Raw genomic sequence first — 23,971 nt, 5'->3', positions numbered from 1 at the left:
CCCATGTATTTGAAGACACAGACTACACTAGGCACAGGCCATAACTGTGCAGTGAGAGTTTGGTGAGCAGAGTGCCTACCTTGGTATTGCTGCTGCCCATGTCTCTGAAGACACAGACTACACCAGGCCCAGGCTATAACTGGGCAGTGAGAGTGTGGTGAGCAGAGGGCCTACCTTGGTTTTGCTGCTGCCCATATCTCTGAAGACACAGACTAAACCAGGCCCATTCCATAACTGGGCAGTGAGAGTGTGGTGAGATGAGGGCCTACCTTGGTCTTGCTGCCACCCATCTCTCTGAAGACACAGACTACACCAGGCACAGGCCACAACTGAGCAGTGAGAGTGTGGTGAGATGAGGATCTACCTTAATCTTGGTGCCGCCCATGTCTCTGATGACACAGACTTCACCTGGCACAGGCCATAACTGGGCAGTGATAGTGTGGTGAGCAGAGGGCCTACCTTGGTCTTGCTGCCACCCATGTCTCTGAAGACACAGACTACACCAGGCACAGGCCACAAATGAGCAGTGAAGGTGGTGAGATTAGGATCTACCTTGGTCTTGCTGCCGCCCATGTCTCTGAAGACACAGACTACACCAGGCACAGGCCACAACTGAGCAGTGAGAGTGTGGTGAGATGAGGATCTACTTTGGTCTTGCTGCCGCCCATGTCTCTGAAGACACAGACTACACCAGGCACAGGCCTCAACTGAGCAGTGAGAGTGTGGTGAGATGAGGATCTACCTTGGTCTTGCTGCTGCCCATGTCTCTGAAGACACAAACTACACCAGGCACAGGCCATAACTTAGCAATGAAAGTGTGGTGAGCACAGGACCTACCTTGGTCTTGCTGCCGCCCATCTCTCTGAAGACACAGACTACACCAGGCACAGGCCAGAACTGAGCAGTGAGAGTGTGGTGAGATGAGGATCTACCTTGGTCTTGCTGCCGCCCATGTCTCTGAAAAAACAGACTAAACCAGGCACAGGCCACAACTGAGCAGTGAGAGTGTGGTGAGATGAAGATCTACCTTGGTCTTGCTGCTGCCCATGTCTCTGAAGACACAGACTACACCAGGCACAGGCCATAACTGGGCAGTGAGAGTGTGGTGAGCAGAGGGCCTACCTTGGTCTTGCTGACGCCCATCTCTCTGAAGACACAGACTACACCAGGCACAGGCCACAACTGAGCAGGAGAGTGTGGTGAGATGAGGATCTACCTTGGTCTTGCTGCTGCCCATGTCTCTGATGACACAGACTTCACCTGGCACAGGCCATAATTGAGCATTGAGAATGTATTGAGCAGAGGGCCTACCTTGGTTTTGCTGCTGCCCATGTATCTGAAGACACAGACTACACTAGGCACAGTCCATAACTGGGCAGTGAGAGTGTGGTGAGCAGAGGGCCTACCTTGGTCTTGCTGCTGCCCATGTCTCTGAAGACACAGACTACACCAGGCACAGGCCATAACTGGGCAGTGAGAGTGTAGTGAGCAGAGGGCCTACCTTGGTCTTGCTGCTGCCCTTGTCTCTGATGACACAGACTTCACCTGGCACAGGCCATAACTGGGCAGTGTGAGTGTGGCGAGCAGAGGGCCTACCTTGGTCTTGCTGCCGCCCATGTCTCTGATGACACAGACTTCACCTGGCACAGGCCATTACTGGGCAGTGAGAGTGTGGTGAGCAGAGGGCATACCTTGGTCTTGCTGCCGCCCATCTCTCTGATGACACAGACTACACCAGGCAAAGGCCATAACTGGGCAGTGAGAGTGTGGTGAGATGAGGATCTACCTTGGTCTTGCTGCCGCCCATGTCTCTGAAGAAACAGACTACACCAGGCACAGGCCACAACTGAGCAGTGAGAGTGTGGTGAGATGAGGATCTACCTTGGTCTTTCTGCTGCCCATGTATCTGAAGACACAGACTACACTAGGCACAGGCCACAACTGGGCAGAGAGAGTGTGGTGAGCAGAGCGCCAACCTTGGTCTTGCTGCTGCCTATGTCTCAAGACACAGACTACACCAGGCAAAAGCCAAAACTGGGCAGTGAGAGTGTGGCGAGCCTAGGGTCTACCTTGGTCTTGCTGCTGCCCATGTATCTGAAGACACAGACTACACTAGGCACAGGCCATAACTGGGCAGTGAGTGTGTGGCGAGCCGAGGGCCTACCTTGGTCTTGCTGCTGCCCATGTATTTGAAGACACAGACTACACTAGGCACAGGCCATAACTGTGCAGTGAGAGTGAGGTGAGCAGAGTGCCTACCTTGGTATTGCTGCTGCCCATGTCTCTGAAGACACAGACTACGACAGGCACAGGCCATAACTGGGCAGTGAGAGTGTGGTGAGCAGAGAGCCTACCTTGGTTTTGCTGCTGCCCATATCTCTAAAGACACAGACTAAACCAGGCACAGGCCATAACTGGGCAGTGAGAGTGTGGCGAGCAGAGGGCCTACCTTGGTCTTGCTGCTGCCCATGTCTCTGATGACACAGACTTCACCTCGCACAGGCAACAACTGGGCAGTGAGAGTGTGGTGAGATGAGGACCTACCTTGGTCTTGCTGCTGTCCATGTCTCTGATGACACAGACTTCACCTGGCACAGGCCACAACTGGGCAGTGAGAGTGTGTTGAGCAGAGGGCTTACCTTGGTCTTACATCTGCCCATTCCTCTGAAGACACAGACTACACCAGGCACAGGCCATAACTGGGCAGTGAGAGTGTGGCATGCAGAGGGCCTACCTTGGTCTTGCTGCTGCCCATGCCTCTGAAGACACAGACTACACCAGGCACAGGCCATAACTGGGCAGTGAGAGTGTGGCGAGCAAAGGGCCTACCTTGGTCTTGCTGCTGCCCATGTTTCTGAATACACAGACTACACCAGGCTCAGGCCATAACTGGGAAGTGAGAGTGTGGCGAGCAGAGGGCCTACCTTGGTCTTGCTGCTGCCCATGTCTCTGAAGAAACAGACTTCACCTGGCACAGGCCATAACTGGGCAGTGAGAGTGTGGCGAGCAGAGGGCCTACCTTGGTCTTGATGCTGCCCATGTCTCTGAAGACACAGACTACACTAGGCACAGGCCATAACTGGGCAGTGAGAGTGTGGTGAGATGAAGACCTACCTTGGTCTTGCTGCTGCTCATGTCTCTAAAGACACAGACTTCACCTGGCACAGGCCACAACTGGGCAGTGAGAAAGTGGTGAGATAAGGACCTACCTTGGTCTTGCTGCCGCCCATGTCTGTGATGACACAGATTTCACCTGGCACAGGCCACAACTGGGCAGTGAGAGTGTGGTGAGCAGAGGGCCTACCTTGGGTTGCTGCCGCCCATGTCTCTGATGACACAGACTTCACCTGGCACAGGCCACAACTGGGCAGTGAGAGTGTGGTGAGCAGTGGCCTACCTTGGTCTTGCTGCCGCCCATGTCTCTGAAGACACAGACTTCACCTGGCACAGGCTACAACTGGGCAGTGAGAGTGTAGTGAGATGAGGATCTACCTTTGTCTTGCTGCCGCCCATGTCTCTGATGACACAGACTTCACCTGGCACAGGCCACAACTTAGCAGTGAGAGTGTGGTGAGATGAGGGCCTACCTTGGGTTGCTGCCGCCCATGTCTCTGATGACACAGACTTCACCTGGCACAGGCCACAACTGGGCATTGAGAGTGTGGTGAGATAAGGACCTACCTTGGTCTTGCTGCCGCCCATGTCTCTGATGACACAGACTTTACCTGGCACAGGAAACAACTGGGCAGTGAGAGTGTGGTGAGCAGAGGGCCTACCTTGGTCTTGCTGCCGCCCATGTCTCTGATGACACAGACTTCACCTGGCACAGGTCACAACTGGGCAGAGAGAGTGTGGTGAGTTGAGGACCTACCTTGGGTTGCTGCCGCCCATGTCTCTGAGGACACAAACATCACCTGGCACAGGCCAAAACTGGGCAGTGGGAGTGTGGTAAGATGAGGGCCTACCTTGGGTTGCTGCCGCCCATGTCTCTGAAGACACAGACTATACCCGGCACAGGCCATAACTTGGCAGTGAGAGTGTGGTGAGATATGGACCTACCTTGGTCTTGCTGCCGCCCATGTCACGGATTACACAGACTTCATCTGGCACAAGCCACAACTGGGCAGTGAGAGTGCGGTGAGATGAGGTCCTACCTTGGGTTACTGCCACCCATGTCTCTGATGACACAGACTTCACCTCGCACAGGCCACAACTGGGCAGTGAGAGTGTAATGAGATGAGGGCCTACCTTATGTTGCTGCCGCCCATATCTCTGAAGACACAGACTACACCAGGCACAGGCCATAACTGGGCAGTGAGAGTGTGGCGAGCAGAGGGCCTTCCTTGGTCTTGCTGCTGCCCATGTCTCTAAAGACACAGACTACACCAGGCACAGGCCATAACTGGGCAGTGAGGGTTTGGTTTATAGAGGGCCTACATTGGTCTTGCTGCTGCCCATGTCTCTGAAGACACAGACTAAACCAGGCACATGCCATAACTGGGCAGTGAGAGTGTGGTGAGATGAGGACCTACCTTGGTCTTGCTGCCGCCCATGTCTCTGATTACACAGACTTTATCTGGCACAGGCCACAACTGGGCAGTGAGAGTGTTGTGAGATGAGGACGTACCTTGGTCTTGCTGCCACCCATGTCTCTGATGACACAGACTTCACCTGGCACAGGCCACAACTGGGCAGTGAGAATGTGGTGAGCAGAAGGCCTACCTTGGTATTGTTGCCGCCCAAGTCTCAAGACACAGACTACACCAGGCACAAGCCATAACTGGGCAGTGAGAGTGTGGTGAGATGAGGGCCTACCTTGGTCTTGCTGCTGCCAATGTATCTGAAGACACAGACTACATAAGCACAACCATAACTGGGCAGTGAAAGTGTGGCGATCCGAGGGTCTACCTTGGTCTTGCTGCTGCCCATGTATCTGAAGACACAGACTACACTAGGCACAGGCCATAACTGGGCATTGAGAGTGTGGTGAGATGAGGGCCTACCTTGGTCTTGCTGCTGCCCATGTATCTGAAGACACAGACTACACTAGGCACAGGCCATAACTGGGCAGTGAGAGTGTGGTGAGCAGAGCGCCAACCTTGGTCTTGCTGCTGCCCATGTCTCAAGACACAGACTACAACCAGAAACATGGCATAACTGGGCAGTGAGAGTGTGGCGAGCCGAGGGCCTACCTTGATCTTGCTGCTGCCCATGTATCTGAAGACACAGACTACACTAGGCACAGGCCACAACTGGGCAGTGAGAGTGTGGTGAGCAGTGCGCCAACCTTAGTCTTGCTGCTGCCCATGTCTCAAGACACAGACTACACCAGGCAAAAGCCATAACTGGGCAGTGAGAGTGTGGCGAGCCGAAGGCCTACCTTGGTCTTGCTGCTGCCCATGTATCTGAAGACACAGACTACACTAGGAACAGGCCATAACTGGGCAGTGAGAGTGTGGCGAGCCGAGAGCCTACCTTGGTTTTGCTGCTGCCCATGTATCTAAAGACACAGACTACACTAGGCACAGGCCATAACTGGGCAGTGAGAGTGTGGTGAGCAGAGGGCCTACCTTGGTATTGCTGCTGCCCATGTCTCTGGAGATACAGACTACACTAGGCACAGGCCATAACTGGGCAATGAGAGTGTGGTGAGCAGAGCGCCAACCTTGGTCTTGCTGCTGCCCATGTATCTGAAGACACAGACTACACTAGGAACAGGCCATAACTGGGCAGTGAGAGTGTGGTGAGCAGAGCGCCAAACTTGGTCTTGCTGCTGACCATGTCTCAAGACACAGACTACACCAGGCACAAGCCATAACTGGGCAGTGAAAGTGTGGCGAGCCGAGGGCCTACCTTGGTCTTGCTGCTGCCTATGTATCTGAAGACACAGACTACACTAGGCACAGTCCATAACTGGGCAGTGAGATTGGTAAGATGAGGGCCTACCTTGGTCTTGCTGCTGCCAATGTCTCTGAAGACACAGACTACACCAGGCACATGCCATAACAGGGCAGTGAGAGTGTGGTGAGATGAGGACCTACCTTGGTCTTGCTGCCGCCCATGTCTCTGATGACACTGACTTCACCTGGCACAGGCCACAACTGGTCAGTGAGAGTGTGTTGAGATTAGGACCTACCTTGGTCTTGCTGCCACCCATGTCTCTGATGACACAGACTTCACCTGGCACAGGCCACAACTGGACAGTGAGAGTGTGGTGAGCAGAGGGCCTACCTTGGTATTGCTGCCGCCCATGTTTCTGATGACACAGACTTCACCTGGTACAGGCCACAACTGGGCAGTGAGAGTGTGGTGAGATGAGGACCTACCTTGGTATTGCTGCCGCTCATGTCTCAAGACACAGACTACACCAGGGTCAAGCCATAACTGGGCAGTGAGAGTGTGGCGAGCCGAGGGCCTACCTTGGTCTTGCTGCTGCCCATGTATCTGAAGACACAGACTACACTAAGCACAGGCCACAACTGGGCAGTGAGAGTGTGGTGAGCAGAGCGCCAACCTTGGTCTTGCTGCTGCCCATGTTTCTGATAACACAGACTGCATCTGGCTCAGGCCACAACTGGGCAGTGAGAGTGTGGTGAGATGAGGAACTACCTTGGTCTTGCTGCCGCCCATGTCTCTGATGACACTGACTTCACCTGGCACAGGCCACAACTGGGCAGTGAGAGTGTGGTGAGATGAGGACCTACCTTGGTATTGCTGCCGCTAATGTCTCAAGACACAGACTACACCTGGCACAGGCCACAACTGGGCAGTGAGAGTGTGGTGAGCAGAGGGCCTACCTTGGTATTGCTGCCGCCCATATCATTGATGACACAGACTTCACCTGGCACAGGCCACAACTGGGCAGTGAGAGTGTGGTGAGATGAGGACCTACCTTGGTATTGCTGCCGCTAATGTCTCAAGACACAGACTACACCTGGCAAAGCCATAACTGGGCAGTAAGAGTGTGGCGAGCCGAGGGCCTACCTTGGTCTTGCTGCTGCCCATGTATCTGAAGACACAGACTACACTATGCTCAGGCCATAACTGGGCAGTGAGAGTGTGGCGAGCTGAGGGCCTGCCTTGGTCTTGCTGCTGCCCATGTATCTGAAGACACAGACTACACTAGGCACAGGCCATAACTGGGCAGTGAGAGTGTAGTGAGATGAGGGCCTACCTTGGTCTTGCTGCTGCCCATGTATTTGAAGACACAGACTACACTAGGCACAGGCCATAACTGGGCAGTGAGAGTGTGGTGAGCAGAGCGCCAACCTTAGTCTTGCTGCTGCCCATGTCTCTGAAGACATAGACTAAACCAGGCACAGGCCATAACTGGGCAGTGAGAGTGGGGTGAGATGAGGGCCTACCTTTGTCTTGCTGCCACCCATCTTTTTGAAGACACAGACTACACCAGGCACAGGCCACAACTGAGCAGTGAGAGTGTGGTGAGATGAGGATCTACCTTGGTCTTGCTGCCGCCCATGTCTCTGATGACACAGACTTCACCTGGCACAGGCCATAACTGGGCAGTGAGAGTGTGGTGAGCAGAGGGCCTACCTTGGTCTTGCTGCTGCCCATGTCTCTGTAGACACAGACTACACCAGGCACAGGCCATAACTGGGCAGTGAGAGTGTGGTGAGATGAGGACCTACCTTGGTCTTGCTGCTGCCCATATCTCTGAAGACACAGACTACACCAGGCACCGGCCACAACTTGGCAGTGAGAGTGTTGCGAGCAGAGGGTCTACCTTGGTCTTACTGCTGCCCATGTCTCTGAAGTCACAGACTACACCAGGCTCAGGCCACAACTGGGCAGTGAAAGTGTGGTGAGCAGTTGGCCTACCTTGGGTTGCTACCTCCCATGTCTCTGAAGACACACACTACACCAGGCACAAGCCATAACTGAGCATTGAGAGTGTGGTGAGCAGAGGGCCTTTCTTGGTCTTGCTGCTGCCCATATCTCTGAAGACACAGACTACACCAGGCTCAGGCCACAACTGGGCAGTGAGAGTGTGGTAAGTGGAGGGCCTACCTTGGTCTTGCTGCCGCCGATGGAGCCGGGTCGGATGGAGCCGGTCTCGTAGAAGCGGGTCAGGATCTTGGACACGCAGCCGTGAGACACCAGCAGCTGCCGCGAGATGTCGCAGGGTCGCACTCCCATCAGCGCCAGCTCCACGATGCGGCGCCTCACGCAGTCGGGCAGCGGCCGCCCGTTCACGAACACGCCGCCCAGCTGGTTCACGCCCGCCTGTCCTGCAACCCGCATCACTCGCTCTGCAGGAACACTGTTGGGGCAAGGTGTTCTCTGCTACCAGCAGCACATGCTCAGCAGGGACATGGGTGGGGCAAGGTATTCTCTGCTACCAGCAGCACATGCTCAGCAGGAACATGGGTGGGGCAAGGTATTCTCTGCTACCGGCAGCACATGCTCAGCAGGAACATGGGTGGGGCAAGGTATTCTCTGCTACCAGCAGCACATGCTTAGCAGAAACATGGGTATGGTGTCGTTAACAGCGAGGATAAATGGAACTATGCCAGCCCAACAGTTGCACATTGCAAGATTCAGATAGGGTCCATAGGCTGATTTGTGAAGGATATAGGATGTCCATAATGTGATGAGATAAGCAGTGATTGAAGGACTGTGAAATTTTACTGGGCATGGGAGAGTACAAATGAGGAAGTGGTTACAATGTGCCTACTCCCCTCCGACAAGTCTCTTGCCAGAAGTGCTAAAATAAACACATGACAGGACCTCGGTTGGTCATCTTGGAGTAAATAAAACTGTAGCCAAGATTCGTCAGCGCTACTACTGGTTGATGTAGAGTCTTGGTGTTAACAATGTGACATATGCTCAGGCAGAATAAAGCTACAATATCACAGTCGTGGAAAAATGAGATCCTACAATGTTGGAGCTTTATTTGAACGAGTACTTTCTAAATGGCTGGGTTATTGTCCGAATCGGAAGATGGTAACCAGTATATCCTGGGGGAAATAATTTCAGTAAAGGGCCAGAGACTTATGCTCTTTTTTCCAGGAATCCACTGGATGAACTAGTCAACAGCTTCATCAGAAGAGTCGGGATACCGATGGAACTGCAGTCAGACCAAGACTACAATTTTGAATAAGTTAGGCTATATTACAGGTGGTGTGTGTACTGGGAATAAAGGAAACCAGGACCACAGACTTACATCTTCAGTATGAAGGCATACCCTACAGGAGCATCTTGCCGAGTTGTGGATGGCAAAGGACAAGATTGGGATCAACAAATACAATTATTCCTGTTGGCATACAGGACTGCCATTAATGTTTCATCTTGTCAGGCTCCTGCTGGTGTTGTGTTTGGAAAGGAGTTGAAGCTACCCTGAGACATCAAGTCATAATAATAATATAATAATAACTTAGTTCCCTTTTTTTACTCTTTGTTAAAAATATTCACTTAGTTAACCAGGAAATTTAGAACTCACGAAAGCTAGCTTGTATGTGAGTGCATCTAGTCACTTCAAATTACATGAGGTATTTTGACGATTGTAAACATTTGTAAATGTATTATAACTGAGAAATAAATATATAAAATAATATCTAAGAAACCTTACATTAGTTTTATAAAGATGAAAGTTAAAAAGGGCGATTTATTAAATTTCAATATAATGTATAAACAAGAAACGTATAAATTATAACATTGTTACATCAATAAATGAAAATATAATTCAATAAAAATTAGTATTTAAAGTAAAGTACAGGTACAAAGCTATAACAATATATAAAACTTACTTAAATAATAAAGCCATCTCTTCATCAGTTAAATTATATAGTCAAATATTAACATATTTTTTTATTTGAAAATATTTTTTAGTTTTTAGTTTTCCAGGAAGAATAACAGCAATTTTTGGAAGCAAATATTCGGTTGTCCTCATCCACAGCCAAACAGCACCACCGACTGTGCCAATCATCTTGACGAGCGAAAGGCACTCATACGCAATGAGGTCCGTAAAACTTCTAAATAGTAATGAATATGTTGAAGACAAGGGACGACATAAAGGTTTACTCAACCGTACATCAGGAAGGCGATTCGGTGTGACTATACAATCCACAACGAAAGAAAGGCAGATGCGTAGGAGGGCCCATATGAAGCTCTGTCTGCGTTAAGTGCCGTAACTAGGACGTCATTGTTCTCGGAGCTTCGAGAGTTAGGTCTGGGTTATGGTGATGCGATCAAGGGGCTCCTAGATCTTTTCACAGCGGGTTTGAGATGCACACAAACGACGAGGCAGTGAAGTGAGAGTTGGTGGGTCACAAGCGACGGCCTCCTGTGCGAAGATCAGATCACCGAGGACTGTGTTGTGTGTGCGGCGGACTAGTGAGTAGCGCGCGGCAGTGTGTTGGGACAGAGGTGCGAGGTGAGAGACTAGCAGTAGGGAGAACCACTGCCAAGCAAAGCTCCGGTGGGAAGAGCAAAAAGCGGTCTTACGAAGGTGTAATTAAATTGTGCAAAGATATTTGGATTGTTTTAACTGAAGAAATTGTACAATTAAAAATGAAATTATTTAAATGGGCTATCCTTTCCAGACCTGTTTTCACACTTCCATGACCATTTGTTATTACAATAACACCTAAAATTTCTGGTACTCAATTTTATATCTATTACGGTATTGACTACTTTTAGTGCAAAAATTGTTTTATCGACACTAGTTAATGATTGTCATTTTCTTTATCATTGAGTAAAGAGGATCACCATTTTAAGTAATACCAAAGATTTTTGCTAATAAAAGTGCATGATATCGCAGATTTGTAAATATATTTTATCTTTGATAGTGAGCAAAAATATTAAATATATTTTCGAAAATTTCTCATTTCAAATAAGTATCACTCTGTAGTTCAATAAAATCAATTTGTAAAACATTGACACGAAATAAACTGGGATGAATAATGACCCAGATAAAATGTTATTTAATGTTCGGAAAGGCGCAACGAAATGCGATCGTCCACCAGACAGAGCGTGTCGCATAGCGCGGGCCGTGTCGTGACCTATCATGTCTCTAATGACTTCGTGTCAGGCGTCAGGCTCCAGTGGAACAAAAAAGGGCGTGAAATTGGCGCGCGTGTGCCGCTCGGTCGCACGGACATGCGGCCCGTGATTGGTCCATCAGTGCCGCCAGGTGCAGGCGGATTGGTGCCGCTGGTCGTCCAATTACCCGATAATCCGGCGCCGTGTCGCCGCCGCGACGCTCTGACGCTCCGGTGCGCTTAGCGCCCCTCTGGCGTCAGAGCCACGCCACAGCCGCCCCGTGTGCTGGTCTGCGCTGCGGCACTACCCCTGGCCTCGGTGGCTGGTTGCTGACTCAACACAGCACGTGAGGACATCTCATGTCAACAATCGGGACTGCTTGCAACCAGTTCTTTTGCATGAGATAAATTAACTCTCGCTGCTGAATGGAGCTGTTGTAGCCAGTTGGAGCCGTGTATCTTGGAAGCCTCATAGCCTTGTGTTGTGTTTTACAATATTTTTTTATCATTTTGAATTAAAAATGAGAAAACCATTACTCAGTCAAATAATATATCCTGAAACATCTGAGAAGCACTAACATGCAAGGCGAACTTCTTTCTCCTTGTTGTATAGCGAAGCTTTCCTTCTTTTGCGATCGTTAGTGAGCATCCCGCATCCCACATAAAATAAATAAATAATATTTACCTGCAAGCAAAATGTGGCGTCATCTGTTGTTAAAAAGCAGAAATACTTAAGACAAGTTGCTTTGCATGAGATAACTTAACTCTCGCTAACGAAATATTAAAAAAATTCTATATAAGTAATGGTTCCAATTTTAAAACTGTCAGTTTGCATCTAACATTAGTCACAGAAGCTACCATGGATCATGGTTTGTTATCTGCAGCTGAATCAGAAGGAAGCCGCTGTAGATACTGTAGCAAGGATTTTGTCATGAGATGGAATGCTAGACGTCATGAGAAGAATGATGGTGTTAAAAACCCACTACGCAAAATGTGAAGCTGTAATCAGTGTAGCAGATTGTTAACACGATTTGACAGCTTAAAAAGGCATGGTAGAGAATGTAAAGGCAAGCCCACTTACGGGATAGAGGACATCGATAAAGACACTACACAAAGGAAGAGTGTGCTGGTTGATGTAAATAATTTACCTTGTCCTGAGCGTGATGGTATTAGTTCACCCGATTGTGACGAAGAACATAAATTGAAGGATGCTGATGGCTTCGGGAAGACTGAAACTAATGGAAGTATCAACACCCTGAAAAGTGAGAATATATTCAAGCCCATATTCAGTAGATCCTCCATACTTTGGAATAATTATGTACACTTAAAAAAGAAGATTTTAGACGGTAAAGAAGCTCCAACATCAACGATTTCGAGTTCTTACAGTAATCCGGGTGAAGATGCTGACTTCTATGGTGATGACGGTAGTGACTCTGAAGCTGGTGACGTGATCGAAGACTGTGCTAAAGTACTTAAAGCTGGTAAAATCTAAAGCTGTGATGAAGCCTTGAGACCGAAACGATGGAAACGTCGAGTTATAATAAATAAATCTGATAAAGCTTATTATGATCACTGGGACGATAGTGATACTAAAAGTATTTATAATAAACATACAAGGAAGATGGTAGAAAAAGAGATTTGATTACATATCATGAGAAGATCCAAACAAATTGGTTGACCGGCTAAGACTTCTACATGGCTCGCTTTGTGCAGGAAACTATTCGATCATCAAAGAAATATCCTTCATACGCAAAGAACTGAAGGAGGCTGGCTACATACAATAATGAATTATTTTACATGCATTTGTATAATGTTGATAAATTAAATAAATAATTTAAATTACAAAAAAAATAATGTTTTATTTATTGTGTTCTGATTTCTAACGAAGCCAGTGTTTCCGCTACTGTGTGAGTTCATTCCTTGTCTACTGTGTGTACTGTGTGCTCATTCAATTTCTGGTGTGTACTGTGTAAACTGTGTGTTCATTCCGTTTCATGTGTGTACTGTGTGTACTTTATAATCAGTGTGTGTTCTTTTGTTGAATGTGTGACGTTTCGTTAAATTTCAAATCTGTGGTATCTCTGAATGTTTACTACTCCAAAACCTCTTCGTCTTGAAAAAAATTTGTTTTTAGAGATTCTTGGTCTTCTTGTAAGCGTAAAACATGTTACGTTGGTTTAATTGAATATAATTAGCTGACGTCGAAGAAAATCATGTGTTTCGGAAAAGACTGGTCTATATGTCTGACTTGTTCATGACCTGGTCTCACGGTCCGAAGACACTTGACCTATATGTATAGCATTGTACATGAACGTTTTAGAGGTTATTCTAAGTATCGAAGAACTAGACTTTATTTTTAGGCTTATCGACAATGTATTTAATTCGTCGGACAGGTATAATGACTTTTTTTTTGTAGAGTGAATGATTAATAAACTCTGAAAAAGGTAATGGAAAACAGAATATAAAATTTATTTAATATTTATTTACACTTGTCACTGAACGAGAATCCAACCGAGAACATGAATCCATCGATTCAATATGTAAATTAATGAGTGATTTTTTCGGTGTATTTTGGAATTTTTCCCAAATCTCTAGCTAAATAATTACGAATTTCCAAGACGCCATCCAAATGTCAAGATGACGGGCGCCTCAGTAATAACAAATGATTACTGCACTCTAGCGGGTAAAATTTTAACTAATATGGTGTTAGCGCACTCTAGTAGACGAAAACACGATGGAGGCCTCCAGCAGACGAGAACAATACGGCGGATATGACATCATACCAGCTGATGATATATGCCTTGGTATTGGTGGTGGGTCAGTCTGCAGGTGGCTTCCGTGGAAGAAGGGTCTATCGACTTTTTTTTTGCTCTTACCGGATTCGAACCGAGGACTTCAAGGCCAAAGTGCGATTTTAAATAGTATTTTATTAAAATGTGATTAATAAAATTTTATCCTAATTTATAGCATAAAAATTACAGTTTTCCAATATGGCGGCCGTAACGAAAAGTGAAACGATCTAGAATCCAATATGGTGGGCGTAACGGAAAGTGTAACAATGTCATCATACTCAACGAAGATGGCAGGCATAACGAAACATGCAACATTTATAGAATATTAAAGATGGCGATTGTAACGATATGTGCAACGGTGGTTTTTAAGTAATATTTTATTAAATTTTAATTAATTTTTGATTAATTTTTAATTTTTTCATTAAAATCAGATAAATAAATATTTTCTTGATGGTTAATTATTCAAGCTGCAAAAGGACACTCAAGTGATCGTACATTCGAATACTTGCAAGTCTTGAACCGCTATTCGATCATATGTGGTAACTATTTGTTGAGAAAAGTTGAGACAAAGCATAAACTGCAAGAGAGCTGTCGTGATTAATAATAGTAATGACAATAGAATAAAATAACAAACACGGGGTGGGAGACGAAGCCTCATGCCACAAGTATCTGAGCTCATGCCACGTCACTCATGTCACAGACATCTGAGCTCATGTCATGTCACATATATCTGAGCTCACGTCAAGTCAGTCATATCACAGATATCTGAGCTCATGCCGTGTCACCAGGTAATAGCTATCTGAGCTCATGTCATGTCAGTCATGTCACAGATATCTGAGCTCATGTCATGTCAGTCATGTCACAGACATCTGAGCTCATGTCATGTCACATATATCTAAGCTCATGTCATGTTACTAATGTCACATATATCTGATCCCATGCCATATCACCAGGTCATAGCTATCTGAGCTCATGTCATGTCAGTCATGTCACAGATATCTGAGCTCATGCCATGTCACCCAGGTCATAGACATCTGAGCTCATGTCATGTCACCCAGGTCATAGACATCTGAGCTCATGTCATGTCGCTAATGTCACATACATCTGTCATGTCGTGCCACCCATGTCACATTACTCGAGCGCATGTCATGTCTGTCATGTCTCAGATATCTGAGCTCACGTCATGTCAGTCATATCACAGATATCTGAGCTCATGCCGTGTCACCAGGTAATAGCTATCTGAGCTCATGTCATGTCAGTCATGTCACAGACATCTGAGCTCATGCCATGTCACCCAGGTCATAGACATCTGAGCTCATGTCATGTCGCTAATGTCACATACATCTGTCATGTCGTGCCACCCATGTCACATTACTCGAGCGCATGTCATGTCTGTCATGTCTCAGATATCTGAGCTCACGTCATGTCAGTCATATCACAGATATCTGAGCTCATGCCGTGTCACCAGGTAATAGCTATCTGAGCTCATGTCATGTCAGTCATGTCACAGACATCTGAGCTCATGTCATGTCACCCAGGTCATAGACATCTGAGCTCATGTCATGTCGCTAATGTCACATACATCTGTCATGTCGTGCCACCCATGTCACATTACTCGAGCGCATGTCATGTCTGTCATGTCTCAGATATCTGAGCTCACGTCATGTCAGTCATATCACAGATATCTGAGCTCATGCCGTGTCACCAGGTAATAGCTATCTGAGCTCATGTCATGTCAGTCATGTCACAGACATCTGAGCTCATGTCATGTCACCCAGGTCATAGACATCTGAGCTCATGTCATGTCGCTAATGTCACATACATCTGTCATGTCGTGCCACCCATGTCACATTACTCGAGCGCATGTCATGTCTGTCATGTCTCAGATATCTGAGCTCATGTCATGTCAGTCATGTCACAGATATCTGAGCTCATGCCATGTCACCCAGGTCATAGACATCTGAGCTCATGTCATGTCGCTAATGTCACATACATCTGTCATGTCGTGCCACCCATGTCACATTACTCGAGCGCATGTCATGTCTGTCATGTCTCAGATATCTGAGCTCATGTCATGTCAGTCATTTCACAGATATCTGAGCTCATGCCATGTCACCCAGGTCATAGACATCTGAGCTCATGTCATGTCGCTAATGTCACATACATCTGTCATGTCGTGCCACCCATGTCACATTACTCGAGCGCATGTCATGTCTGTCATGTCTCAGATATCTGAGCTCATGTCATGTCAGTCATGTCACAGATATCTGAGCTCATGCCATGTCACCCAGGTCATAGACATCTGAGCTCATGTCATGTCGCTAATGTCACATACATCTGTCATGTCGTGCCACCCATGTCACATTACTCGAGCGCATGTCATGTCTGTCATGTCTCAGATATCTGAGCTCACGTCATGTCAGTCATATCACAGATATCTGAGCTCATGCCGTGTCACCAGGTAATAGCTATCTGAGCTCATGTCATGTCAGTCATGTCACAGACATCTGAGCTCATGTCATGTCACCCAGGTCATAGACATCTGAGCTCATGTCATGTCGCTAATGTCACATACATCTGTCATGTCGTGCCACCCATGTCACATTACTCGAGCGCATGTCATGTCTGTCATGTCTCAGATATCTGAGCTCATGTCATGTCAGTCATGTCACAGATATCTGAGCTCATGCCATGTCACCCAGGTCATAGACATCTGAGCTCATGTCATGTCGCTAATGTCACATACATCTGTCATGTCGTGCCACCCATGTCACATTACTTGAGCGCATGTCATGTCTGTCATGTCTCAGATATCTGAGCTCACGTCATGTCAGTCATATCACAGATATCTGAGCTCATGCCGTGTCACCAGGTAATAGCTATCTGAGCTCATGTCATGTCAGTCATGTCACAGACATCTGAGCTCATGTCATGTCACCCAGGTCATAGACATCTGAGCTCATGTCATGTCGCTAATGTCACATACATCTGTCATGTCGTGCCACCCATGTCACATTACTCGAGCGCATGTCATGTCTGTCATGTCTCAGATATCTGAGCTCATGTCATGTCAGTCATGTCACAGATATCTGAGCTCATGCCATGTCACCCAGGTCATAGACATCTGAGCTCATGTCATGTCGCTAATGTCACATACATCTGTCATGTCGTGCCACCCATGTCACATTACTCGAGCGCATGTCATGTCTGTCATGTCACAGATATCTGAGCTCATGTCATGTCAGTCATGTCACAGATATCTGAGCTCATGTCATGTCAGTCATGTCACAGACATCTGAGCTCATATCATGTCACATATATCTAAGCTCATGTCATGTTACTAATGTCACATATATCTGATCCCATGCCATATCACCAGGTCATAGCTATCTGAGCTCATGTCATGTCAGTCATGTCACAGATATCTGAGCTCATGCCATGTCACCCAGGTCATAGACATCTGAGCTCATGTCATGTCGCTAATGTCACATACATCTGTCATGTCGTGCCACCCATGTCACATTACTCGAGCGCATGTCATGTCTGTCATGTCTCAGATATCTGAGCGCATGTCATGTCAGTCATGTCACAGATATCTGAGCGCATGTCATGTCTGTCATGTCTCAGATATCTGAGCTCATGTCATGTCAGTCATGTGACAGACACGTGAGCGCATGTCATGTCAGTCATGTGACAGACACGTGAGCTCATGTCATGTCAGTCATGTGACAGACACGTGAGCTCATGTCATGTCAGTCATGTGACAGACACGTGAGCTCATGTCATGTCAGTCATGTGACAGACACGTGAGCTCATGTCATGTCAGTCATGTGACAGACACGTGAGCTCATGTCATGTCAGTCATGTGACAGACACGTGAGCTCATGTCATGTCAGTCATGTGACAGACACGTGAGCTCATGTCATGTCAGTCATGTGACAGACACGTGAGCGCATGTCATGTCAGTCATGTGACAGACACGTGAGCTCATGTCATGTCAGTCATGTGACAGACACGTGAGCTCATGTCATGTCAGTCATGTGACAGACACGTGAGCTCATGTCATGTCAGTCATGTGACAGACACGTGAGCTCATGTCATGTCAGTCATGTGACAGACACGTGAGCGCATGCGCCGGCGACAGGCGGTGTTGTGGCTGGCGTGCTCGCAGCGCATCAGTCAGGCGAACGGCCCTGACACAAAGATGCGGGGTTTGACCCTTTTTTATCGCTCGCTCGCTCGCAGCCCGCCACTTCACTGCCGCGCGCATTCTTGTGAGTCGCTGATTTGCATCGCTCGGCGGCCCCATGAATATTTACACTCCGGCCTGCGTCTCAGAGCCTCTCCTGCCATGCCACGCGTGGACTGTTCACGAGGCGTTCCTTGCGCGAAACTAAGAATGAAGATTCTATCACTCTTTTATTTTAACATGGAAAGTTGACAATTGCAATTTGTTTTACCTAAATGTTTGTGACATACTCAAAAAGAGAACGAAATAGTTTGTGAAAATTGAAACTTTCAAAGGTTGAAAGTCAAACAAACCCTTCGGGAAAATTCGTTGCATATGAAGAGTCGTTCACAGACCCCCATTCTGCTTACTTCATTTCCCCGTCTTTTGATGGCAGGGAAATTCTTTTATTTCTATTCCGATAACATTGTTGCTTTTGCTGCTGGTCTCAGATTTTCTCATTATGTGTTTACTAGATGTTATTTTCTGGATGTAAAAGGTCGCGCACGTAAACGTAATGATATTATAAACACTTGCGAAAAATATTACCCCTGTAATATAATATGGACGCAAATATTAAAAAGCAAGAAAATTATCGTGATAAAGTTTTCAAAAAATCCTTACGATAATAGAATGGATGAAACCAAGCATTTGTATAAATGTTTATATAAATTTAGTTTCGTTAATAAAATGTAAATATTTTTTGAGAGTGTAAATTCTTAAAATTTGATGTGATATAAATAATAATTAAGTTATAAAATAGCAAGGACTTTGAGTTTTAACCTGGAAAATTCTAACTTCATTAATCAAAAAAGGTCTCTTTTTTAATTGGTTGCCACTAGGTTACAAATGTCAAGATGACGGGCGCCTCAGTAATAACAAATGATTACTGCACTCTAGCGAGTAAAATTTTAACTAATATAGTGTTAGCGCACTCTAGTAGACGAAAACACGATGGAGGCCTCCATTTAATTTAAATTTAAATGAACAACGTAGAAAACAGTATTTGAAGCATGGGATTAAGAAGTAAGGGCGTTGCTATGTTCGCACTTTGCCAAGTTAATACTTGAAGTCAAAACGAAAACGAATCCTCACCCTTTTTTATTATTTGCTTAAGGAAAAAAATATTAAGTTTAAATTAAATGTAACGCTAATTTGTTGCAGATGTATTAGTATCAAGTTTTTTCAGCTATATTCAATACATTATGGCAACTTTAGATTCTTCCAGGATATTTCTTTACAAACTATTCAACAAATTTATGGCATACTATTCGATAAACATATGCGAATTGTTTTATTTCCGAATTGCCAAACAGAACAGAACAAAAATTCAGAACGGACACGCACTCCACGACTAAAATACCTCCAGGGATTGAAGTATATTGTTTGTCGTAAGTGGCGAGCCGTGACAGAGATCTAGAGCCGTGTCTCCTCTACTTGGGGGTAGAGGCTAGGGCAGGCAGAGGTGTGGCAGAGCGCTAAAGTCGTGTCTCTTCTACTGGAGGTAGAGGCTAGGGCAGGCAGAGGTGTGGCAGAGCGCTAAAGTCGTGTCCCCTCCACTGGAGGTAGAGGCTAGGGCAGGCAGAGGTGTGGCAGAGCGCTAAAGTCGTGTCTTCTGTACTGGAGGTAGAGGCTAGGGCAGGCAGAGGTGTGGCAGAGCGCTAAAGTCGTGTCTCCTGTACTGGAGGTAGAGGCTAGGACAGGCAGAGGCGTGGCAGAGCGCTAAAGTCGTGTCTTCTGTACTGGAGGTAGAGGCTAGGGCAGGCAGAGGTGTGGCAGAGCGCTAAAGTCGTGTCTCCTGTACTGGAGGTAGAGGCTAGGACAGGCAGAGGCGTGGCAGAGCGCTAAAGTCGTGTCTCCTGTACTGGAGGTAGAGGCTAGGGCAGGCAGAGGTGTGGCAGAGCGCTAAAGTCGTGTCTCCTGTACTGGAGGTAGAGGCTAGGACAGGCAGAGGTGTGGCAGAGCGCTAAAGTCGTGTCTCCTGTACTGGAGGTAGAGGCTAGGGCAGGCAGAGGTGTGGCAGAGCGCTAAAGTCGTGTCTCCTGTACTGGAGGTAGAGGCTAGGACAGGCAGAGGCGTGGCAGAGCGCTAAAGTCGTGTCTCCTGTACTGGAGGTAGAGGCTAGGGCAGGCAGAGGTGTGGCAGAGCGCTAAAGTCGTGTCTCCTGTACTGGAGGTAGAGGCTAGGGCAGGCAGAGGTGTGGCAGAGCGCTAAAGTCGTGTCTCCTGTACTGGAGGTAGAGGCTAGGACAGGCAGAGGCGTGGCAGAGCGCTAAAGTCGTGTCTCCTGTACTGGAGGTAGAGGCTAGGACAGGCAGAGGCGTGGCAGAGCGCTAAAGTCGTGTCCCCTCTACTGGAGGTAGAGGCTAGGACAGGCAGAGGTGTGGCAGAGCGCTAAAGTCGTGTCTCCTGTACTGGAGGTAGAGGCTAGGACAGGCAGAGGTGTGGCAGAGCGCTAAAGTCGTGTCTCCTGTACTGGAGGTAGAGGCTAGGACAGGCAGAGGTGTGGCAGAGCGCTAAAGTCGTGTCTCCTGTACTGGAGGTAGAGGCTAGGACAGGCAGAGGCGTGGCAGAGCGCTAAAGTCGTGTCTCCTGTACTGGAGGTAGAGGCTAGGACAGGCAGAGGTGTGGCAGAGCGCTAAAGTCGTGTCTCCTGTACTGGAGGTAGAGGCTAGGACAGGCAGAGGTGTGGCAGAGCGCTAAAGTCGTGTCTCCTGTACTGGAGGTAGAGGCTAGGACAGGCAGAGGTGTGGCAGAGCGCTAAAGTCGTGTCTCCTGTACTGGAGGTAGAGGCTAGGACAGGCAGAGGCGTGGCAGAGCGCTAAAGTCGTGTCTCCTGTACTGGAGGTAGAGGCTAGGACAGGCAGAGGCGTGGCAGAGCGCTAAAGTCGTGTCTCCTGTACTGGAGGTAGAGGCTAGGACAGGCATTGGTGTGGCAGAGCGCTAAAGTCGTGTCTCCTGTACTGGAGGTAGAGGCTAGGACAGGCAGAGGTGTGGCAGAGCGCTAAAGTCGTGTCCCCTCTACTGGAGGTAGAGGCTAGGACAGGCAGAGGTGTGGCAGAGCGCTAAAGTCGTGTCTCCTGTACTGGAGGCAGAGGCTAGGGCAGGCAGAGGTGTGGCAGAGCGCTAAAGTCGTGTCTCCTGTACTGGAGGTAGAGGCTAGGACAGGCAGAGGTGTGGCAGAGCGCTAAAGTCGTGTCTCCTGTACTGGAGGTAGAGGCTAGGACAGGCAGAGGTGTGGCAGAGCGCTAAAGTCGTGTCTCCTGTACTGGAGGTAGAGGCTAGGACAGGCAGAGGTGTGGCAGAGCGCTAAAGTCGTGTCTCCTGTACTGGAGGTAGAGGCTAGGACAGGCAGAGGCGTGGCAGAGCGCTAAAGTCGTGTCCCCTCCACTGGTGTTAGTGGCGAGGACAGACAGAGGGGCGGGAGAGGGTAATTGGTCCCTGTGGAGCTGGCAGGGGCAAGGGGGCAAGGGGGTGGCTAGGACTACGATAATTCCCGTGTTGCAATCTGATAGGCCATTACGACTCACGACCGCTGCGGGCGCCCGGCCGGCAGCTGGCTTCACTTCGGGGGAATTAACAAGTTCTGAGGGAAGCGAAACTCGCTCCCGATAAAATACAGGACCAGGCTCTCGTCAAACCACGTGTTATGATAGACCGTGGGGAGGGGGGGTGGGGGTTGTCGCCTCTTGGGGAAGGGCGCGCACGATTTATAGGCTGTAAAAGACCGACCTTCGGGTTGGCTTCAGACACGCGAGCTTCCAGTGGGGGAAACCCTTAGAGAATGCACCTGAAACACAGTGTTTTACACTTGAATATTGTTATTTCTGAAGCTGTAACCACTGGTCGAGCAATCGTTGCAAAAAAGGGATCTGAGGTTTCGCTGAATTCATCAATACACTTTCTGGTGCGTTGGCAAACAAATATTTAATAGTTGAGTCCCGACACTTTATACGATTTGCCTCAAATTATATAAAAGGTACGCTCTGATTCGGAACAAATGTTAGATGAGTTGGTATTAAAATAAAAAAATAAAATATATGGGGTCATCAAACTATTGTTCTATATTTTGTCTAAGAACGAATTAATATATAACATAGTGTCGATATCGTGGCAAGTGTATCCTTGAGGTGGAGTGGCCAGTGTGCCTTAGTGGGTGGGCAGTGTGCCTTAGTGGGTGGGCAGTGTGCCTTAGTGGGTGGCCAGTGTGCCTTAGTGGGTGGCCAGTGTGCCTTAGTGGGTGGCCAGTGTGCCTTACTAGGTGGCCAGTGTACCTTAGTAGGTGGCCAGGGTTGGCCCTTGGAGGCCTTGTCTAGAGACAGGACGACTGCAGCCGTTTTGTCGGAGGGGGGGGGGGGGGTTTATCAGTCTATCCTCCGCGCAAGAATAGTCCTGGTGTCAGTCATTATGATGCAATAAATATTACATATGACATTTCCCACGATAAAATATTTTAGCGAAATTTCTTATCTACACAACACATATTGATTATTATTTTGACGTGATAACGTCTTATAAATCGATGTACGCCGGCTGCATGCACGAAAAAACATGACTCATTGTCACATTCCACATGACCCGAGCGTGCAAGAACCGGCCAACCATCGTGCGAGAAAATCTTCTATAATATCAAACAGGTTAAGACGGGCTTTTTTTTTTAACTAATTGTTCGTAATTATATTTGAACAAATTAGTTAAATTAAATTTGCAAAAACTGTGAATAATATTTTAAAATTAAAAAGTACCTATGCAAGTTTTCATCAATAACGTAAAATTATCGTCCGTAAACCGACTTTAAAGACAACCATTTTTTTTTAATGAAATGAAAGAACCATCCTCCCTAACAGACTTGAGTTTTCATTTCGAATTGTTGTATTGAGCTTAATGTCTGTAATCAAAGACTATGGAAGACGATGAGTTGCTGAGGAATCATCGACAGAATGTATTCGTGGATACGACGGGAGAAGCCCGGGAAAACTCGCCGTCTCAAAGAAACGTACGCCACGTTTCCAACACGCGAAAACAGATGAATCCGGATTGAACCCAGCCGGGAACCGAACCCGGCTCCGCCTGGTGGGAGGAGAGCGACTTGACCTCGGCTATGAAGATGCTTGGCTCGTTGGGTTTCTCATTCCTCGCTGTAGACTTGTTGAAGAGAGTCTGACACTCCCATGTCTGCGACAATGTGGAGACGACATGAACACCCATGCCTCGCCCGGGACTCGAACCCACAGCCCTGCAGCACGGGGGTTGCTGGTTCCCGTAGTTACACACACGAGACACAACTGGGGAGTCGTGAGTAAGCCTAGTGCTAGGATACAGAAGTGTCTAGTAGGGACCAGCGCGTGCTGTAGGTAGTGTTATCAGTAGGGACCGGAAAAATTCGCGTTTTCAATGACCTCTAGGATAGACTCCATGATCCTCCATGTACTTGTGCAGATTACACCTGCTGATTGGCTACTAACTCGTGACACGTGTTAACTGGGAAGCTTGTGATTCGATACTTCTTCTGCCGAACGTTTTCCATTGGTCCAGAATCATTCAGATAAACTGTGGCCCAATCACTGAAGCAGCAAAGGAAGGCAGATGTATTTGGATTCTAGCCTATCGCGAAATGAACCCGCAAATTTTTCAGGTCTCTAGTATTCGGGCGTGCCTGAGTCTGTAGACCGGCCAATCACGAGGCCCCTGCCTGCAGTCAGGTGCAATGGGCGCGCTAGATGTCGTGTCCGCGGCTAACTCGCGGCTATTATCATTTTATTCGCGGCTGGTGTTACTGACCCCGGTGCAGCTGCGCGAAACGCGAGTAAAAAACCCTCGCCGGTTAATCATGTCGCGCACTTTTATAAACGCGACGGAGCACAAGAACTGGCGGCGCAGGGTCGCAGGTAATTACAACACCGGGACACTCCACCTGCCCGCCGCGCCGCATGCATTATGTTAATGTCGCGT

The 23,971-nt window shown here is 47.9% G+C and overlaps 1 protein-coding gene across 1 annotated transcript in view; it reads right to left on the bottom strand.

Moving 5' to 3' along the window:
• LOC134539897 (paired box pox-neuro protein) overlaps positions 1–23,971 on the bottom strand; it is a 180,963-nt gene that overhangs the window by 113,329 nt on the left and 43,663 nt on the right. The window contains exon 2 of the mRNA XM_063382246.1: positions 8,029–8,249. Within this exon, the coding sequence (XP_063238316.1) occupies positions 8,029–8,249 (221 nt within the window). The remainder of the gene's footprint in view (positions 1–8,028; positions 8,250–23,971) is intronic.

This window comes from Bacillus rossius, chromosome 16 (genome assembly GCF_032445375.1).
Source record: "Bacillus rossius redtenbacheri isolate Brsri chromosome 16, Brsri_v3, whole genome shotgun sequence".
Classification (NCBI taxonomy): domain Eukaryota; kingdom Metazoa; phylum Arthropoda; class Insecta; order Phasmatodea; family Bacillidae; genus Bacillus; species Bacillus rossius.
This window is presented reverse-complemented; position numbering and strand designations above follow the sequence as displayed.